Below are 21,672 nucleotides of genomic sequence, written 5' to 3'. Positions count from 1 at the left end.
ATTATCTCCCATAAGGCAGCAGAAATGAAAAATGAAGGTGACTGCTTCTATTTGCCATCATTTCATTTATTACCGGAAGCTTATGTGCTGGCATAAGACATAACAAGGCATAACATATCTCAGCACTCAACAAGGGATGCCCCATGCCATCGACATTAAACAGTGAATTAAAGGAAATCCTTGTCTTAGAGCACTCGCTGAATGTGATAAGAATTAAATATTAGCTAAATATCCAACTCCTGCATTCATGAATGATTGGTTCCAATGGCAAACAGGCAGACTAAATGGGCTGAATGGTTACCCGCGGTCAAATTCTGTTTCTGTATTACTACTTTACACAGTCCCATTACCTTGTGTTCTTTTAATTGTTATTATTAATATCTGCATTAAACAGAATTGTATTCTGCCCTCAATTGTTTAAATAAGGCCCAATCATACCTGGGAATGCCACTCCATGTTTTCAAGATATCAGCGCCCTCTACTGGTGTTTTATACTGGTATGGTAGTGAAAATAGAAAGAGGGGTAAAATGTTGTCTGGACAGGATTTCAGTAAAACAAACAAACACACACACACACACACACACACACACACACACCACACACACACACACACACACTGTTCAAAAGTTCAGGGTCACTTAGAAATGTTATTTTTGAAAGAAAAGCTATTTTTGTCCATTAAATGGATCAGAAATACCGTGCATATGTTGTTAATGCTGTAAACGGCTAGTTTTTAACCCCTTAAGGACAACACTGTTTCTTACTCGTAGTACATTGTCGGACAATGGCTCTTTTAACATTTTTCAGTGTTGCTGTTTAGCTGTGATTTTCTCCTTTCTCATTTTGTGCTCCCACACATATTATATATTGTTTTTTTTCAGGACAAACAGGGCTTTCTTTAGATACCATTAAAGCATATCATCTAATTTACTATAAAAAAAATGATAAAATATTGTGATTTTTTGTTAACACTTTTTAAACAAAAAACTTCTACTCATCTGCAAAAACTAAAGAAATACCCAATGTTTTTATGCTTTTTTTCTGCACGTTATGGGGCAATAAGTACAGGTAGCGTTTTGCTATTTCATAACCATTTTTTCCCCAAAGCTGGTCATTCTGCCCCATGTGCTATTTCGGGTATCTTTGAAGCCGGCCAATGAAATTTACCCCATCAAACCACATATTTTTGAAAACTAGACACCCCAAAGTATTTAAAATGCTGGCGTTTTAACCCTTTCCATGCACTAATTTTACCACCAGTCTTTGTCAAACTTTATGGTAGTCATTTCTTTTTGTATTTTTTTCATTTAGACATCGGGTCCTACTGCCCCCATGTCCCATATTTGGGACATCTTTGAACCCGGCCAATTCAATTTACCCCATCAAATCATACATTTTTTAAAACTAGACACCCTATGGGCATTTATAATGCCAATATTTTAACTCTTTCCATGTGGGAATTTTTTTGAAGCTATAGCGTGAATTGTAGGACTTGTTCATAAAGAAAAAGAAAAAAAAATCGTTTCTTTTTTTGGTGACAGTGGGATTAAATGTTACCATATTTTTTTAACATTTTTTTTTTTATTCTGATTAGTGAGCTGGGCTCCATGCATGTCAGCAACACAGTTTATGCTTAGGAAGCGATTCCGATCGCTTCCTAAGCTGCTTTAGCCCGCCACAATCTTTGCAGGGAGGGCTTTCCTCCCTGGATCCATGGTCAGCTAATCCATGTTTAAAAGGCTAATTGACCATTAGAAAACCTTTTTGCAGTTTTGTTACATCTAGAAATGTCCCTATTTTCCCATGAAAACAGCCAAGTGACCCCAAGCATTTGAAGGGTGGTGTGGGAAACAATTGGTATTTCTATCTTATTATGTATTTAGTTATAAAAACATTATCTATAAAACAGTTGGGGATCAGTAATTTAAGATGGTATTTCTGAGCTCCATTAGCTTTATACTATTACTTTATCTATGAACTATTCTATCTGGTTACAATTATTTGCTAAATATAATTTTGCAAATGTTTCTGTACCATGGAATTAAGGAGAACTGTCTCAGCTTTTAGCATAACCAAACTCATTTATGAAACCTACCTTGTGTTTGGAAAGATTTAGATTTAAAACGTCACCTTGTGGATGATGTAAATCCAAGATGAGATCCACAAAACTTAAACACTATCTTTTTCAATGATGAATGAGCACTGTTAGTGTTATAACATCCAATCAATACTGTGGGAAAAAATAGTAGTTTTCCACTGCAATCAGAACTAAAACTGACGTTATTGTCAGCAGAAATTTTAATCGTAAGTGATTGTGCATAATTTTCTAGAAAACAAAAACAGCATCTATTTTTGCATCTCCTAATGTATTGCTCTGGTTATTGTTAAGTTCACTATGTTTTATTTATTACCGTATTTTCTCGACCCCAAACATTTTGAATATTAATTTAGACTACCCTATAAGAAAAAAGTTTATTAGTAAATATTAATTCACATGTAAACTATTTTTTCATATTTAATAAAAACTATGATTGAGAAAAATGCATTTTTTGTTTTTATTTCCTTTTATTTGCCAACCTGCCGCCCAGTTATGCACTTCTGCCCCACGGATGCTACTCTGCCCCCCTTGATATGGTTTATACCCCCTATATGCCACTCTGCCCCCCTGATCTGCCTTACATCCCCTATTTACCACTCTGCCTCCCTGATACACCTCATACCCCACTATATGCCCCCCTGACTTACCAATGCCTCCTTATACTTGTCCCCCATGCTTCCCTGGTGTCAAGTGGGGGCAGCCGATGGACGTCTGCTTCTATGACTGAACGCGGGAAGGTCACGCCGGTGCTCCGTCATAGAATCCCCAGTGGAACTGTCAGGTAGCAACGGAGGCTGTCTATGCACATTGGGCAGACGTTCACCTGCTGCCAGAGAGGAGGGTCCAGGTCTCCTGCAGCACTGCGAGGGATCTGGATCTTAGTAATGTAGTCAGACCTCTATCTACTGGGCTGCGGACCGGTTCGTGGCCTATAAGCAACTGGGCCACACAGCAGTTCCGGGCGTTTATCTTTTTTTCATTTAGCCCTGCTGCGGGCAAACAGTAGGGTGAGGATCCAGATCGCCCACAGCGCTGCAGGGGACTTGGATCCTCCTCTCCGGCTGCCGTGGATGTCTGTGCTAAGCAGACAACCCCGCTGCTTTTCCCGGCACTTCTATGAAGGGGCCCCAGTGTTACATGACCTTCCGGTGCTCCACCGTAGAAGTCCCAGCAGCGGTGGAGGTTGTCTGAGCGCATCACACAGACTTCCCCCGGCTGCCAGAGATGAGGATCCCCCTGCATGGGACCCAAATCCTCCTCCCTGGCAGCCGGGGAAGGTCTGCACGATGCCCACAGACAACTTCTGCAGCTGCCGGCACTTTCGCAAGTGCTTCTATGTCGGAGCATCGGCATAGAAGCCCCGGTGGATGTGAGGGGCAGCAGCAGAGGTTATCTACGTGCATCGGCTACCCACGCTAGGCACCAGGGAGTCTGGGGGTGCATTGGTAAGTCGGGGGGGGTCTCTAGGGGTGCATAAAGCATATCAGGGGGCAGAGTGGCACATCAAGAGGCATTCACTGTAACCAATAGTAACCATGCATACAGCAGTCTCTCGAAAATGTATCTTAATGTCACAATGAAGTAAATACCCTACTCAGTGGCAGAATTATCCTGCCGCATGACATACAGCCAAAGTCATAAAGAACTATCTTGAGAGTAAAGAAGCACCCAGGACCATCCCTGGGAACCAAATGAGCGGCTCCTCAGACGCTTCAAATATTAACCATTTAATTGGCCATGTAATAGTTCTAATAATGGTATAAAAGATCATTAACCGTCAGGAGACAAACATATTCAGAAACAAATTGCCTGATCGCATGTGACATTTCGGTTAAGTAATGCTATGGAGCAAAAACCAAATGGAATGCTCAGACAACATCTGGTATAAATACAAAGACTGTAAGCTCTACAGGGCAGGGACCTCCTTTCCTAATGTACTCATACCTATTGGACCTTAATCATATAATTCATCTGTTATATGAAAGATCTAATGATCATATAAAAGTTATGAGGAAAAACGTCAGACTTGTGGCCACGTGTTGTCCCCACGAGTGTTCGGCCACGCATAACACACGAAACATTACACTGCAGCGTGTTGCCCGATCACTGCCACATACACAGCGCACAAGACGAGCCCACTCATATACACAGACACCGCCACGAGGAGGCTCTGCGTCAGGGCTGCAGCCCACACGAGCCGTTCTGGACACTGGTACCATAGAGTTCACGCTAAGTCCGCCACAGCTACGGATGTCGCTGTCGAAGTGACGTAGCACTACGCGCCGGAAATGAACCCTCTGGAACTGAGAATACCATAGAGACGGGAGGAGCCGCCCGGAGTGACCCGAGAGGAGAGAGACCCCCTCCTCCTCAGGTGTGACCCGATACCAGAGACCCCCGGGAGTTAACAGAAAGGGGATCGGTCCCAAACAAATCTTCTATTCCTTCGAAGCGACCCAGTAGACACGGGAGAAGAAAGGCACCCCAGAGTGACCCGAATACAGATATATTAACAAAGTAACTCGAGACCAGGAGGACCACCAACAGTGCCCCGATAGAGCCCGGCAGAGGGCGTGACCCTGTGTCAGGAGCTCTGTAGGTCAGTAGTGAGTTTGAGCGGTTGGTGTCCGTGCCGTGTGTACTTTGTGAGGTGCGCCTGTAATTACATGTATGTAGCGTGGTCGATGCCTGAGTAAAGATTACTAGCCCGGTGTGTTATAGATACATGGCTTCCCGGCAGCGTTGCTCGTCTTGTTCGTCGCGTATTACACTGTGTCATGGTGATTTCTGGCTGTGTGCACACAAATACCTTTATTTTTCCCTCTCCTCACAGCAGCAGTTCAAACTGTTCAGTTACAAGGAACAGTAATAATAAAGCCTGTCACTCAGTGTTGGGACAGGGATCCTACTGTATCGCCTAATAAAACCCGATAATCAGCTATAACAATCCTGCTTAGTACCAGCCGAACTGTTAGAGAACTGCCTGGAAATAGTGGCGCGTGATAGGGAGTGTAAATATAGCGCAATTTGCATCCATAGCTGCTCAAAAGTAGAAAAAAACTAACCCATCATATGTCAATTTGTAATCTCATGGTGTAAACTTTCCGCATACTTTGAGATGTCTGTATCAGAGCTGCAATAATCTCTCCAGAACTAAGCTATAAATATGGCTTGTACGTTATTGTTTTATATGGCGCCATCATACTCCGCAGCGCAGTACATAACTTTATGTAATGATTTGTACACGCGGCTTTCCTGGACTTTGTTAATGGAAAATCTCTTCCCTTATTATTCAGAAGGAACCAAGTTACTATGTTTGATGTAGCAAAGCTTCCTATTAATCTGTAAAACAACGGCATGATCGTTGTGATGTATAAACACCCTGTGATATCGAGTTATTCATCCGCATATAGATCAGCGTGCTCATCCTCCAAAAGGTATCCCATGAATGATTATCTGGGTAAGGCTCAGTCGGTTAGAATATTAAATTGAGCTCTTCACAAATGAACTGTCTCAGAAATTAAGTAATCTTTAAAAAGTACTAAACCATTCTGAAAAAGCTTTTTTTTTTTTTTTTTGAGGGCTTATTTCATGATGTGGTCGCTGCAGCGTATGACATATTTCTCAATGCCTTTCTGGTTTGCTTTATGATCTGTCTTCATTGGTGTACTGGGCCGCATCATGATAAACAGGAACGTGGAGTTTTTCAGCTAGCAAGATCATTTAGTTATTTTTAATATAAAGTGGCGCTCTAAAAAATGCAAATAATTTTAGGAGACTTACCTGTTCGCTTAGTAGGACTGCCAGTAACTGGCAAAATAGACCTCCAGATCCCTACGCATTGTACACAGAGGTCTTTCACAAGTCAATCATTGATGCAGGAAATGTGGGAATCTAAACTCATGACTCAAAAGCCAAGAACTTTGTGTAAAAGTACCATGTTTGCCCCATTTAAGTTGTACAGCGCTGCGTTATTTGTTGGCGCTTAATAAATGAAAGATAATAATTACAAACACCATGGACTGTTTCTGAAAATAAGGTAAATATGAAAGATTTCCCCCGTTTGCCTTGCATATGCCTGTTAGGATTGTCACATAATAGTTAATTGTTTGTGTCCCTGCTTGAGATCACAATTTTGGAAAAAAAAAATAAAAAAATTTATATAGTTTTTCTGCCATGATGGGAAGTGATCTAATAAATCAGTCTAAAAAGTGGCCTTATCACCATAACAACCAATGGCTGGTCTTTCCGATAGGTCACTAAGGTGATAAGGCCGCTTTTCGGTGTTTGCTCTTTAGAAATGTTCTAACCTAGGGGTTGACAAATTTGGTTTGAGTCCAGGAGCTCGCCAAAAAATGAAGGCGCCAACTTTTCTTCTCAATGTTTTAATTTTTTGCCCCGGGGTAGCGCTCCAGCTTTTGCTTTACTTATATCTCTCTCACACTGCTCAGTCAGTCATAAGCACGGTCGTTCTCTTTTCGGCTGCCAGCATCATGAGACAGAGAACGACCTGTTGGTTATCTCCGATCAAGTCGGTAACGGTGGCATTATCCACTCTGTGGACATCCCTTTCATAACGTACCTAGTTTGCAAGATCTATAGGAATAGTGTTTGATTCCATGCATTTGCTGTAGCTCTGCTCATGTTTCCGTTGTGATTTATCTGTAATGCACTGCATGCGTTATACAGTATGTGTGTGATCAGGTGTACAGTACTCTAATGCATTCGTTGACATTCTCATCTGAAACTTCTGTTTTTTGAAACAGGACTGCTTTGCGCCATACAGTAGTACAATTATTTTAATGTTACTATCACCGGCATTCTAAGATTTGATGTCTGGTCAGATTAGTTGATTAAAAAACCTTTTCCCTGTATTTACTCTAGAGCAGGAGCGGGATTGTAGAGCGTTGTCACTACACCAGCCATGCCGTTCCCCTTTGGGAAGTCCCACAAGTCTCCTGCAGACATAGTGAAGAATCTAAAGGAAAGCATAGCTGTGCTCGAGAAGCAGGACATCTCTGACAAGAAAGCGGAAAAGGTATAGAAATACATCTCCTTTCTATCATTCACATACAGCTAACAGCACAAAGTAGTGATCATTAAGTTGGGATCCTGTTACTTATGCCAGGACTTCTGCGTTTGAATAAAATACCTTTTTTATTATATAAGGTTTTTCTGGTAACATCACATGAATTTGTATATTTAATTTAATATTTGTAACCGTTTTGGATGTTTAAAAGGACAGGGAGAGCCCTGATATACAAATTCATATGAAATGCATTTTTCAAACCTGGAAACAAGTACTTCATATAGAACCTGTTCCAACATTTTATTCCACTGATTGGCTATTTGCGTTGGATCTCTTTTTGAAATCAATGGGAGAATTTTCCATTCATGGGGAGTAAGTATATCACATGCCAGGCAATTTGGAACCTATTAGCTATCATGTACATTAAAATGTATATGATGACTGTGGTGGCTCTTTAAACAGTAAGTATAACACTGCTGGAATTCATTTATTAAACTTTTGTCTGTTTAAATTGTCTATGGGCAGTAAGGGTGTGTGTGTCAAGATTACATCACTTTCATAGTCTGTCTGGCTGCTTTAGAGAAGCAGATGATGCAAGAAGCTGTCACTCATTCTAACAGCAATCAATGGGACTAATGTAGTAAGTAACTGTTACTTCAGGGAGCCTTACTTTTGGTTGGTGAATAGGCTCTATGGTGTAAACTGAGGGTTTCGCTACACCAAGTCGCTAAATATTGATAAAAGTGAGAACTTTTCTTCTCCCCCTTTTAGGCCTTTAACACCGCCAACATAGGTTGATGTTCCATAAAATGTTTGCCTTTATTTTCTGGTGTCTAGTACATTCACTATTACGTTAGCAAAATATGACCGAAGTATCCTTATTCTGTGCGCCCACATAATGGGAATGCTAGATCACTCAAGTATGGCTTTAGCGTACAGTTATACGATGGTGGCTGTCTAGTAGACCGTGTTAATACTCCAGTTTATGGCTTACTATATCTGCTACTGCAGCCTTCAATTGTTGTTATAGAGACTCAGTCGGTATGAAAATTGTGTTTATAGCATCCCTACAATGTATTACTCACCAATAAATAAAAAGAACGTATGCCACAACTCATAATAAAGATGAACCCCCACAGTTAGCCAGGTGAGTGATCAGTTGTGGTAAAAGCACTAAAAAGAAAAATAAAGGTTTGTAGAATACAGATACTCACGATGCGGGACCCCCAGAAGCAGGTACAAGCCTAAAGATGGACCAGTGTGTATGCATCCGGGAATCCCCGGGGGTCTGTGCATTGGCCCAATAGTAGTATTATAAAAAGTGCTTCTATTCATAATCTTTTTTGACTCCTTTAGGAGAACGATACTTAAGTCTAGTGATGCACAGGGTCTATTTTTACATTCTTGATCACCCCCTCGTCATAGCAGAGGGGTACATGGTCTATTACCTGAAATCTTTGACTGACCGTGGGTCCCACTTCTTTCAAATGTCAGACTACAGGGGGATCTAAACCCCCTGTTCCCATCAGTGGTTTACAAATATTATATTTATGTTCTCTGTTTTAAGTAAATAGTCAGTAGTACACGTTAAAAATTGCTGACCTGTATGTAGGTGAGTAAATGTCGTTCCCTTAAAGATGCTATTACACTGTTGGCAGTTAAGACGTGGGTAAGTACCCATCCTGGTTGGCTGAGAAATGTTTGGGTCACAACCTTATTTGAACCTATTTCTGTGTTAACTAATCAGTTCCTTAGATTGGGGGCCGTCTTGTAGAAAAACAAAGTTGATTGGTAGTTTTTTTTGAGAGTAATAACAACTTTCCTGAATTATTTCACTTCCGAATGTGTGTTAGAATTACTCATTGGGGAATATTTGGAAATGGATGGTATTCTAAACTTCTTAGTAGCACATTGTCAGTATAATATATTGTTTCCATCTCTACTGTCAATTTTCTTCCTCTATCAAGCACTTCCCCAGGATAATCTCTAAGTGCAAAGGTATCCTCCATTACAATTCCAAAACAGTTCTCTTAAATCCAAAACAGTTCTCTTAAATCTTGAAAGCTGATTAAAAGAAAGACCCCCTTCAGATGTGTAGGATGAAATCAATCGAAATATAATGGGTTATTATGGTCTGTTGGTTTCTTATATGATGTTGTGATAGCCCCATCCTTAACATTGACAAAAATATCCATGAAAGAAATCTGTTCTGTGCTCAATTCCATAGTGTACCTTATGTTGCGTTGTAATGTATTCAGAATGCCAGTGAAGTTGATACTATCGTACCTGTCTTAAAGTATAAAAAATGTCATCCATGTATCTTTTCCAGAGTAAGCACTGTTCATAACAAGGTAGAGGAGAAATTAGATTCACCTCTATCCTTTTTAAGGTCAGGGCCACCTTTGAACCCATCGCTGTACTCTTACTCTTTATATAGTTTTGGTCCTGAAACGTAAAATAGCTTGGGGCATATATATTGGATTGATGATATATATAATATATACCGTATAGGCTCGAATATAGGCCGCACCCTAAAAGTTAGGTGCTTTTTTAAAGAAAAAAACAAAACACTTGCATATGCTGCCACTCTGCCCCCCCCGAGATATGTTGCCACTCTGCCCCCCCCCCCGAGATATGCACTCTGCCCCCGAGATGTGCCCTCCCCCGGGATATGCTGCTACTCTACCCCCCCTGAGATATGCTGCCACTCTGCCCCAAGAGGCCCCCCCCCCCCCCCCCAGACTTACCGGTGCAGACTCCCCGAGGTCTTGCAGGGCCGGCGGGGACCAGCTACGTAGTACGCGTACTCAACTTCCGGTGCTGGCACTTCCGCCGTGGAAGAGTGCCGGCAAGGAAGATTGTTAGCGTACATCGCGCAGACGTTCACCGGCTGCGGCGATGCAAGCGTTAACAGCCTCCACTGCCGGCACGTCTGCACGATGTTTTTTAACAATCTCCTTGGCCGGGACTCCCCCCGTGGGAATTCCCGGCAAGGGAGGTTGTTAAAGCACGTCGTGCAGATGTGCTGGCAGCGGAGGCTGTTTACGCTTGCATCGCCACAGCCGGTGAACCTCTGCACGATGCGCTTAGACAACCTCCCATGCCGGCACCCCCCCCCCCCCCGTGGAAAGTGCTGGCAGGGGAGGCTGTCTGAGCGTATCAGAGAGTAGGATGCGGGTCCCCTGCACCGCTGCGGGGGATCTGCATCCTAACCCTGCTGCCTGCCCGTCGGGCGCTAGACCTCGAATATAGGCCGCACCCCCACTTTAAAGACTTAAAGTGGGGGGGGAAAAGTGCGGCCTATATTCGAGCCAATACGGTATATTACTTCTGTTGGCTCGAATATAGGTTGCTACAATATTCCATAACATTTGTATCTGAGCTTTACGGCAGTTTTATGGTGCTTTCTCATTAAAAGGAACGCACTAGCCATTATATGCACTTTAATTTACATGGTGCCCCCTTGCAAAGGCATAGGAGCCTAGCACTATCCCCCCTATGCAATTTCCCCTTTTGCCTGCCCTACCTGTTTCAAAGCAGGGGATGGGTTCGACTGGACACATCTACTGCCATATGATACTTACCGAAACATGTCGGGACAGAGTGGGTGGGATGCTGCGGCCACCTAAACTAAGTACATTTTTGCTTTTTTTTCAACTTGAGGCAATGAAATTAGACATTTCGATTGCCTGATACCTTTTGGTTTTGAGGTTTGAAAATACTACCTTTATTATGTTATGTCTAGAAAGTGTTTCATTACTTTTTGGTCTGGCACCACAATGCAGCCTTTTCTTTTTATTTTAAATAAAGTAGTTTACTTTAATGGCCGGTTACAAAGTTTCACAGAGGGCAATCACTATTAATGTTAAAACCCCTTTTCTTGCTCAATGTATTCATCTAAGCTAGCATCACATATTTAATGCTTCACTTGGGTGCTGAGGTTTAGGTGGCAGTATGTCTTAAAAGGGACACTCCAGCCATCACATGTACTTTAATATATGATAGATGCGTGGCCCCTTTAAATTTGTGTGCTCTTCCCCTTGCAAATGCATAGTTATTTTATGTCAGGAGAAGTGACCCATATTTGTTTCCGGACCACGCATTTAATTTCGGACACAAATCGGGGGCCCTTCTCCATTTCGGGGACCAAACTCATTCAGACACATTTACCCTCGCTCACTTTCACAGATTCGCTCACTCTCTCATTTTTGTTCACTTTCTCTCATGCTCTTGGAATGTCTCCCTACCATCTCTGCCAACTGACTCCATGTATCGCAGGTCTGCGTCCGTGTCTTCCATCCTCTTCTCTCCTCTTTTATCCCTTCTTCATCCTCAAGGACATGAGCTTTTGCCAAAATGGCAGAGCTTTTGGTGACGTACCCCCTTCCCGACCCTCTGATCCGGGGAGAGGATGTTTCACAGGGTTATTTTAGGGAAAAACGACGGAGCTACGGGTGCTGTCCTCTACCCCAACCCTCCAAGGGTGATGATGTCATCTGAAGCTCTGCCATTTTATCAGAAGTTTCCAGGAGGCTATGTCCATTAAGATGCAGATGAAGAAATAATAGAGAAAATAGAAGAACGGAGGATGGGAGACATGGAAGGTGAGCTGCGAGACACGGAAGCAGTTTGCAGAGAAGGTAGGCAGAGTTTCAGAGAGTGTGAAAGAATGGAAGCGAAAGAGTCCGACATTTTTTTTTCTTGTTTTTCTTTTCTTTTTTCTCAGTTTTTCTGAGATTCGCACAAATTGACGAAGTCTGCAAGTTTAATTAAATTTGCAATTCGTACAAATCTAAATGCACAAGTCTAATACTTGCCTCCAGTCATTTGGCAAATGCTGCAGAGGCTCTGTTCAGACCCCCGTGCAGTTGCATAGAAGGCACTATGGATTTCATAGACATTGGATTGGAAGATTGTAATACTATAATATTGTCCCTTTATTTGCTAGTGGTGGTAGAATTTTCAATCATATTGTTACTTTTATTTGTGTTTGGTTGCATTTATACTTGCATGTAGCCAATTAGCATGCAGCCACACACACGCACACACCTTTTACTGTGTTTTGTTGGGTGTGACTGAACTGGGAAGTGATTCATGGGGCTCAGTGTCCCAGATAAATCATACCAGGCTGGTTTAGTCATGTTCTGTAACAATATGCTTTCATATAGTGACTGCCTCATCACATCTCTTCTTTGAATGGTGACACAGTGACATCGTATTTCTGCTCACTCATTACAGAGTCACCATCACCATAAAAAGACATTGCCTGTCATATACCCTTAATGTGCATTGACAATGAATTATGTGTACTGTATTTTCATGAGTTGACATTTTATGTGCATATAACCAGTTTTGCTGTTCTTACTGCTATGGTTTATTAGATAAAAATCCTTCTGTTCGTCTACGTCCTACATCACGGGGAGCTGGAGGTCTTCGGTACACTGGTTGTCCGAGCCGATCGCCGAAGTTATCCTGTTGAAAAGGAGCCTCTGTTTCCTTTTAGGAGTAGTGCTGGAGCCCAACCTCTTTCAATACCTCGGATTCTCTGTGACTTGGGGAAAACACAGCACAAAAAAAATGCTTTATCTGCTAAACTACAGCAGCAAGAATGTGATAGCACTAGGTTTCCAGCCTTCTTAGACACAGTTGTTTTTAAAATGGAACCATTTTAGGCTTCTTTTTGTTTTTACTTTGCAAACGAATCAACACTTTGCAAAGAACCGATCAAACCTCTCTTTCATTTGGGAGACCTGTTACTTTGGCTGCTTTCGTGTGGGTTTATAAACTCCTTTTTCTGTGCTGTCTCGTTTTACAGTTGAGAGGAGGGTTGTTACCTCACACATTCAGCTCCCCCACCCTCCAAACCAATTCCTTTAGCCGTCCCTCTCCAGGCTCAAACATCTCGCTTTCTGCGTATTCTGCTGACGACATGCACATCAGGAGCAAGGACGATAAGAAACTGCCATGGCCTAAGCCGAAAAGAAGCTCGTTTGTGTCCGGGAGACAGAAAATGGACAGGACAGCAGTATTATCGGTTAATGAGTTACCCCTGTACCAGGGCATGCTTGTAGAGTCTTTTGGTGGAGGACGTTCACACTGTGTTGGAGTTACTAACGTTTTCCTACAGGACAATCAACTAATGCCACATGTGTTTGTGACAGAGGACATGTCTGCCAGCAGTGAGAATATTTGACATGGGTGTCATATTGTTTCAAGTGGCTAAAGACACATGGGTGTGAATCACACTTGTGTACACACAGTATTTGAATTTAACGTGTGTTACTATTTTTTTCTTGTATACTACAATTCCTGTGTGCTTCGTACAAGAATCTTGCGTTCCCCTGTTGTCTTTAGTCACTGCAGGTGACATTGTACCTCTCTGGACACTAACCATTTTCTTGTTTCACATTAATTTTCCAGTTGGGAATTTCTGTCCACACCTCTGCTTAGTAAATCCTCATGAGTTGACATCACAGAAAATCAGTATCGTCTTTATCTGCAGGATAAGGGTGCTGGTGGGCAGCAACCTGAACTTCCAGAAATACATTTCTCTTCATGGCCCACCCCATGTCCCTATTAATTTTTTTAATAAAACAGTCCTATAGCTAGGTTCTATGTGGTGGTATACTTTTATATGTGTACATTTTGCATGTATCATACATTTTATATAGATATATATGTCAACCTGTGTGTGTGTGTATTGTCCGCCACAGTCTGTGTTGTGTAGCAGGTTTTCTATGTGAGGGGCCAAGAAGCCTTTTCAAAACCTGCAGTCCTGGCCCCTCAACAAACATTTTTAATTCAACTCTGTTTTTTTCACAGGCAACTGAGGAGGTGTCTAAAAACCTGGTGGCTATGAAGGAAATCCTTTATGGAACAAACGAGAAGGAACCACAAACAGAGGCTGTAGCTCAACTGGCTCAGGAACTGTACAACAGTGGCCTTCTGGGAACCCTGGTGGCTGATCTACAGCTCATAGACTTTGAGGTAATACAAAATGGCGGCCGCATTTCTCACACAGAGAAATTGCAACCATAGGCTTTAATTCAGCAAAGGTTCAATTGAGTTACTCCTTTTCTGTTACACTGTATTTACAGTACTCCACCTTGTAATGTGTGGGGGATCAAGTTTAAAGGTACTTTTCACCTATCCTGCTGAATTTGACGTGTTTAACTAAATATAACATTAGAAAGATTCATTCACAGAAGTCGTTGTTTCCATGTTAACAACACATAATGCAGGTCCACCTCATCCTTTTTGGCTCTTAGTAATGCATTGTGCCTATTTTAGCACATTACCTTTTGCATTTTGTTCTTAGATGTTTACACCTTCCAAGCGTACCTAACGTAAACAATTTGTCCTTTTAGGGCAAAAAAGATGTGGCTCAGATCTTCAACAATATTTTGCGGAGGCAAATTGGAACTCGGACTCCGACAGTGGAATACATATGCACTCAACAGAATATTCTCTTCATGCTTTTAAAAGGGTATGACTTCTTTTTTCGGAACGGCATTGACATACTGTAGTGTTATTGTTAGCTTTTAGAGAAGAATAGACTGCCTATGAGTTGTGAGACAAAAGTGTTTGTGGTCTAACTCCATTGTTTTTTATATCTGGTTTCTTACTACTGTGTCTGTTACCACTTTATGTAAAACCTCCAGATACGAGTCTCCTGAGATTGCTCTAAATTGCGGAATCATGCTGCGGGAATGCATCCGGCACGAGCCACTTGCTAAGATCATCTTGTGGTCCGAGCAGTTCTATGACTTCTTCCGATATGTGGAGATGTCAACGTTTGACATCGCTTCAGATGCTTTTGCAACGTTCAAGGTAATATCTGCGAAATCCACAAAAGGCATGCTACAAATGGCCATCCAGTTAAAAAGCACTGTTCTACAAGCAACTGTAATGATAACAGTTTGGCAGGGTGCAGCACTACTTTTGTACAATTTTTGGTTCTTGGGTATTCATTGGATTTAAAATCTATTAAGGCTTCCTAAATTGTTTCATGGACAAATCCATTAAACACATGAATGGGTTTTTTTTTCCATCCCTCGTGAGTGGGTCCCAGGGGAAATACGTATCTAAAATCCGTTTTTTATGTGTTTTTATTTTGTGCATTTTCTGAAATACACTAATCTTAAAATGTGAATTTTGTAATTATTATGTTGTTATGTAATTATTTTGGTTGATTTTTTTTTTCTCAAGGACCTGCTGACGAGACACAAGCTCTTGAGTGCTGAGTTTCTTGAGCAGCATTATGATCGGGTAAGAATTCTTAACAGAATCACACACAACTGTGTTGGAAGGGAAAACCGTAAAATAATTTATATCCAGGTTTATGGTTTCTCCTTCATTAATTTTCTAAAGATCTTAATACAGTTTTTTCCACATTTATCTGGGTCACATTCCCTTATTGATCTGTAGCAAAGGAATGTAGCCTTATGCATGTTAGCATAATGCTCTATACTGCTTGTAATTGTTAGCAGGTACATTCATACATTGCTCCAGTGTAGTAATGTACACTACCATGTAGTGCTTTGCGGTCTTGAGAACCGTTTACTGCCTGGATCGCCACTTGGTATCCACACACTACTGTATGAATCTGCTTGCAAACAGAGACGCATTTTTAGCGCGTTACCCCACTTTTGACTAATGTTTGTATCTCCATCTAGTTCTTCAGTGAATATGAGAAGTTATTGCACTCAGAAAACTATGTGACAAAACGACAGTCATTGAAGGTAGGTTTATCATTTACCTTGTGTTATTGGCGTGCGAATAGTATGTGCATTGCTCACACCGAAAGACGCGGTCTAACCAGTTTGGTTGATCTGTTTTGAATTTCTTGCACGGAATTTGGACTTCTGATATTCTAGCTGTTTGAAAAACTACCTTTTTCTGTTAGTATTAGTGTGTTAAAGACTCAGATCTTGTGTGCTGGTACCCTATGTCTCCAAAGGCTGCCTTATCTATGAGATTAGAGAGGAATAGCTCTTATGAACAATAAAAAAGCTACAAATATAGCTGTGTTCACTTAACACCTTCCGTACCGATGACGTACCTGGTACTTCCTGGTTGGGTGTCACGCCCAGACCGGAACGTACCAGGTATGTCATCGATGATGCGCAATTCAGCGTCACTATGGACGCTGGGATCACGAGGGGCGGCTGCTACTGACCACTGGGTGTTCCCAGTGATCTGTAGCAGCCACTCCACCCTCAATTCCGTGCACGTGATCGCTTTTAAGCGAATCACGAGCACGGAATTAAAATATTTAAATAAAACTGCGGTCTTCAAGGGAAGACGCAGTATAAGAACGGCGGTAATGAAGGGGTTAAAGCACATAAATCGTTGTCTAATGTTTTGGCATTAGCAGTAATTGTGGGCAGTTTGTTGTAAGGCAGCACTATTTTTATTGTTATGCTTGTGCTAATGTTTATGCAACATTTACCACTTTCCTTTGTCATTCATTTTCATTATTTTTTTCTCCTTAACATGTTCTGAACCTTTTTATCTCCTTGTCGTCTTCTGTTCGTTTTATTCATTTCTATTCTATTCATTTTATACACGTTATCTAACCAACCATGTATTTTGTTTTTTTTAATTTGTCTTTTTCTTTCTCTCCTGTCTGCAGCTTCTTGGAGAGCTTCTGTTGGACAGACATAACTTCACTATCATGACTAAATATATCAGCAAACCAGAGAACCTCAAATTGATGATGAACCTTCTACGTGACAAAAGCCGCAACATCCAATTTGAAGCTTTCCATGTCTTTAAGGTGATGAGTGGGGAAGTGTTGTAAATTTTACCAAAATATTAGTGTAACAGTATACCCCAGCATGGATTTAGTACATAATTTCACTGATCCTTGACAAGGAAATGGTGGGACATTCCTAAAATTGACATAGAAAGAGGGAGGGTGACATGTCAAAACAGAGGAAATGCTATTTGTAAGCCAGAACTCGTGTCTTTCATAAGACTCTTTTGTAAGAGGTCAGGGTTAGTCAATATGTACAAGAGGTAACTCTTAAGATTGCATGTTAAAGAAGCACCAACATAAATATGAACAGTGAAACATTAACGGCACCAGACAAAGTTATCTAGCAGAAACGCTTTATCGTTCACTTTACCACCAGCTTACGCCCCTGTTCCATTGCTTACTATTCATAGTGTATCAAATATATTGTGCAAGAGAGGGAAAAAATCATCTTCCTGTGTAGTTTCATCATCTGTAGCTGCTGAAGGAAGTTTTATTATAAACCAGTTTCATTACTAGGGTTAAATGTGTTTTCCAGTGATGCCAAGATGTTTGTAATCTTAACCACTACACTACCGGGCTTTTTTCATGCATCAAATACCAGAGCTGTTTTGCCATATGCCGATTCAATCATTCTTTTTCTGTGAATAGTGTGACTCTTTTAAAGGAGAGGCTTCCTTTTGATACCATATTTACATGATTAGCCAAACATTTATTATGACTAATTCAGTAAAAACTAGAGACAAATAGGAAAAAAAAAAAACCCTCACAAAGGTAAATTGACAGAAAATACCCTCAGGTTGTAACAATTTAGTTGTACTGATTTTGGACATACCTCAGTACAGTTGTGGCCAAAATAATACGCAAATATTAATTTGGACAGTCTGCTGCCTCAGTTTAAATAATGGTCCATTTGCATATACTCCAGACTGGAGGCTTTAACCCCTTCTGTGCCAGGAAGCCGTTACATTTTAAATGCTTGATTGCGTAATTGGGCATTTTCTTTCCGGGCCACCCGGAAGGTCATCGGAGACAGGATATCGGGCGCCACCAGTGCAGAGCTTGCTCAGAAATGGCAGTAAGCAGGTGTGAGTGCATCTGCATGTGTAGTGAGGCTAAGACTTTTGGAGGAGGGCCTGGTGTCAAGAAGGGCAGCAAAGAAGCCACTTCTCCCAAGGAAAATTATCAGGGACAGACTGATATTCTACAAAAGGTATAGGGATTAAACCGATGACTGGGGTAAAGTCATTTTCTCTGATCAATTCTTTTTCCGATTGGAGAAGACAAGGTGAGCGCTACCATCAGTCCTGTGTCATGCCAACAGTAAAGCATCCTGAGACCATTTATGTGTTGGGTAGCTTCTCAGCCAAGGGAGTGGGCTCACTCACAATTTTGCCTAAGAACACAGCATTGAATAAAGAATGGTACCAACACATTCTGCAAGAGCAACTTCTCCCAGCCATCCAAGAACAGTTTGGTGACGAATAATGCCTTTTCCAGCATGATGGAGCACCTTGCCATAAGGCAAAAGTGATAACTAAAGGGCTCGGGGAACAAAACATCGAAATTTTGCATCCATGGACAGGAAACTGCCCAGACCTTAATCCCATTGAGAACTTGTGTTCAATCCTCAAGAGGCGCAGGTAGACCAACAATAACCCACAAATTCTGACAAACTCCAAGCATTGATTATGCAAGAATGGGCTGCCATCAGTCAGGATTTGACCCAGAAGTTAATAGACAACATGCCAGGGCGGATTGTGGAGGTGTTGAAAAAGAAGGGCCAACACTACAGATATTGCCTCTTTGCATAAACTTAATGTAATCGTCAATAAAAGCCTTTGATGCTTATTAAATGCTTGTAATTTTACTTCACTATACCATAGTAACATCTGACAAAAATATCTAAGAACACTGAAGCAGCAAACTTTGTGAAGACCAATACTGTGCGTGCGGATGCACTCACGCCTTCCTGCTGCCATTCCTGAGCAAGCTCTGCACTGGTGGTGCCCCAATCCCGCAGCTGAATCAACATTAGGAGAAGGTCCTGGTGCTTGCTGGACTTTCCTGAGCACTCTGACCCATTCTTCCTTTTTGGCTTTGAACTGGCATTGGCACCGGTGGAAAGGATTGTGTCGGGAATCTGCCTGTGTCGCTGCAATTTCTATTGGACAGTCCAAAAGAGCATCTTGCGTTGCCTTTTATGCATTTACTGGTACATCCATATGGTTCCGAAGGGGTTAAAGGGGAACTGTCAGATGTAATGTCCCTGGGGACATAGTATAATACTGCTGTCATCCCGAGTGAGTTACCATGTGCTTCCTTGACTAATCTGCATTCATTTTAACAGACTGTACTCAATCCTCTGGTGCTAAATATGATTTGAAGTTGTGCAGGTACTCTTCTGAAGGAACTTTTAAGGATATTTAAGGATGAGGCACAAACAAAATACACTTGATTATTGTATTCTGTATAGATATAGGATCTGGAAAATGAATGATCTTTTAAATTATAGTCCATCATGAAACAAATGCATGTGGTGCATTTCTACACTCCCATGAAGCCCCATACAGAATATTTTAAAAAACAACCCAGGATTAGCTCTCCTCACAATAGAGGCAGTCCTCGGGATGATCATTCATCCTTTCCACACTGGAAATATCCCATGATGACTTGATCATACAAGACGTCCTATGAATGGACACCTTGCGCTCACAAAATTACTGCAAAATTACTGTGTCATGTAGTATTTCGTATGTATGTGGGGTTTTCTATAATCTGTAGATGCAGCTGAATATATTTTGGTGGGTTTCTCTGCAGTCACAAACAATTGTAAAAAAAACTTAGTTGAGAAAAGCAACACAAAGTAATGTTTTTTGCCAGGGATTGGTGCCCAAATACCTGTGAAATAACCTGGCTTGTTTTCTGCCTTAAAATTTGTATACTTTTGGTCACAAAATACAATTTGAAAAATTCAAGTTTGGAAAACGGAACAAGCATGTTCCATTTTGTACCCTGTAACTTCCCAAAAGTATAAAAAAAAAACAAAAAAAAAAACTATGCCTGTTGGGTTTTTCAAATTAAGGACACTTATATTAATATATTTGTTGGTATTTTGGTCAACTGAACTGCTTTGGGAACACTTATCATAGGAAAATAATCTTTCAAATTTCATTTTAATGTATTCATACTAAATGTTGTACTATACAACTCAAAATGGAAAAGAAAGCTATCGGTCCTTGAAAAAATATCATATATATTGTATGGGTGAATGCAAAATTAAAAAGGACAGTCATGGATATATTACGCTAAATGTATTTATATAGGGCCAGTGGAGCATGAGCTTGTAATGAGTAAAATCTCAGGTGAACAAGACTTCTTCTACAGATGCTCAGCAGTACGTGAATACCTTTTTTAGGAGACAGGTCTATGTGGAGCGCCATGGCTGAGGTGAATGGCATGGGGGGGCTGTAGAATGTTGAGGTTTCATTAGGTTTGTGGTGGTTTTTGGGTAGAGGAGGTGTGGGAGGCATGTCAGGGTTATGATGACCGTCACGGTGCGTTGGGGGGTTATACTATTTTGAAAGTTCGAGACAGGAAGAAAGCAAAAGTACTTTCAAAGCAGTAGGTGAGGATGGGTCATCAATGGGCATATTGTAGTCCCCTAGGATTAATGTAGTGATAGTGGGGGATAGAAAGTGAGAGCGCCATTGCAGCAAACTGATTAAAGAAGCAGGAGCATTCACCGGTAGATCACTGCAACACAAAGATCAATTGGGGAGAAGAGACTGACAGAGTGTTCTTTGAAAGAGAGAGGGAATTGGTGAAATACATTGAAAGGTGCAGAGGTAGGAGAGAATTCCAACAACCCCTCCTTGTTGGTCTCCAGGTCTAGTTGTTTGACTAAAGTGCAGGCCATTGTAAGAGAGCAGCAGGGGAGGTAGTGTTGGAGGATGTTAACCATGTTTCAGTGAGTGCAAAGAGATGAAAAGGTGGTTAGAGATGAATAGGTTGTGAACAGCAGTGAGTTTGTTGCATACAGAGCATGCATTCAAGAGGGCTCAGGAGAAAGGAGAAAATCTGTTGAGATTGGAAGGGTTGTGGTAGTTTGTTAGTATGGAAAGTGCTGGGGTGGGGGGGTTGTGTGTGTGTGTGTGGTTAACGATACAATGTAAATATGCAAAAAAGAAAAAAGCCCTAGGTTTTTTTGGTACAAAATGCCCCCCACACACCTAAAGAAGGATTTAACTACCCGTGTTTTTTCCCTTTTGTGCCAGTAATTCTCATTCATGTTTTCAGGTTTCCGCATTAGTAAAACCAGTCCTTGTTTCTTCTCCAACTTCCATTTTTTCCAGGTATTTGTAGCCAACCCCAACAAGACCCAACCTGTCCTGGACATCCTGCTGAAGAACCAGAGCAAACTTATTGAATTTCTCAGCAAATTCCAGAATGACCGCACTGAAGATGAGCAGTTTAATGATGAGAAAACCTACCTAGTGAAACAGATCCGGGACCTGAAGAGACCCGCACAGCAAGAGGCCTGAGGTGGATGGGGGAGCAGACGGGGAACCCAAACCCAGCGCTTACTGCAAGAGTATTCACCATCCCATGGACTTTTCGAGCAACGCACTCACTTGCAACCAGAACAGTTTCTCATTATTGTCCTTAATTACATTTGTGTTTGAGGTTTTAATCAGAGTGTAACCCCTTGCCTGCTGGAAGAACCCAGGTGCTGCACTATCCTCCAGCAGCTCAGGGGTTAATAGAGTGCATTAACTACCTTTTCT

General features: G+C 41.5%; 1 protein-coding gene across 1 annotated transcript; it reads left to right on the top strand.

Annotated features, from left to right (window-relative positions):
- The first annotated feature begins 7,023 nt into the window (after positions 1–7,023).
- Positions 7,024–21,429, top strand: LOC149288210 (calcium-binding protein 39-like). Its single transcript, XM_089492068.1, has 8 exons — positions 7,024–7,137; positions 13,951–14,115; positions 14,496–14,614; positions 14,790–14,958; positions 15,337–15,396; positions 15,804–15,869; positions 16,763–16,906; positions 21,241–21,429. Exons 1-8 carry the CDS (start codon positions 7,024–7,026, stop codon positions 21,427–21,429), a joined length of 1,026 nt encoding a protein of 341 aa, XP_089348194.1.
- Positions 21,430–21,672: the final 243 nt, after the last annotated feature.

This window comes from Sceloporus occidentalis, unplaced genomic scaffold (genome assembly GCF_023333645.1).
Source record: "Sceloporus occidentalis isolate IW3139 unplaced genomic scaffold, rSceOcc1.0.p SCAF_53, whole genome shotgun sequence".
NCBI lineage: Eukaryota > Metazoa > Chordata > Lepidosauria > Squamata > Phrynosomatidae > Sceloporus > Sceloporus occidentalis.
The sequence above is the reverse complement of the archived record's forward strand: the minus strand, read 5'-3'. Positions and strand labels throughout refer to the sequence as shown.

Bases quoted from the DNA above. Each gene is read 5' to 3' on its own strand.
- LOC149288210 (XM_089492068.1), top strand. From the start codon at position 7,024: ATGCCGTTCCCCTTTGGGAAGTCCCACAAGTCTCCTGCAGACATAGTG. The intron at 14,116-14,495 runs GTAATACAAAAT...TTGTCCTTTTAG, and splicing joins TACAGCTCATAGACTTTGAG to GGCAAAAAAGATGTGGCTCA. The intron at 14,959-15,336 runs GTAATATCTGCG...TTTTTTCTCAAG, and splicing joins ATGCTTTTGCAACGTTCAAG to GACCTGCTGACGAGACACAA.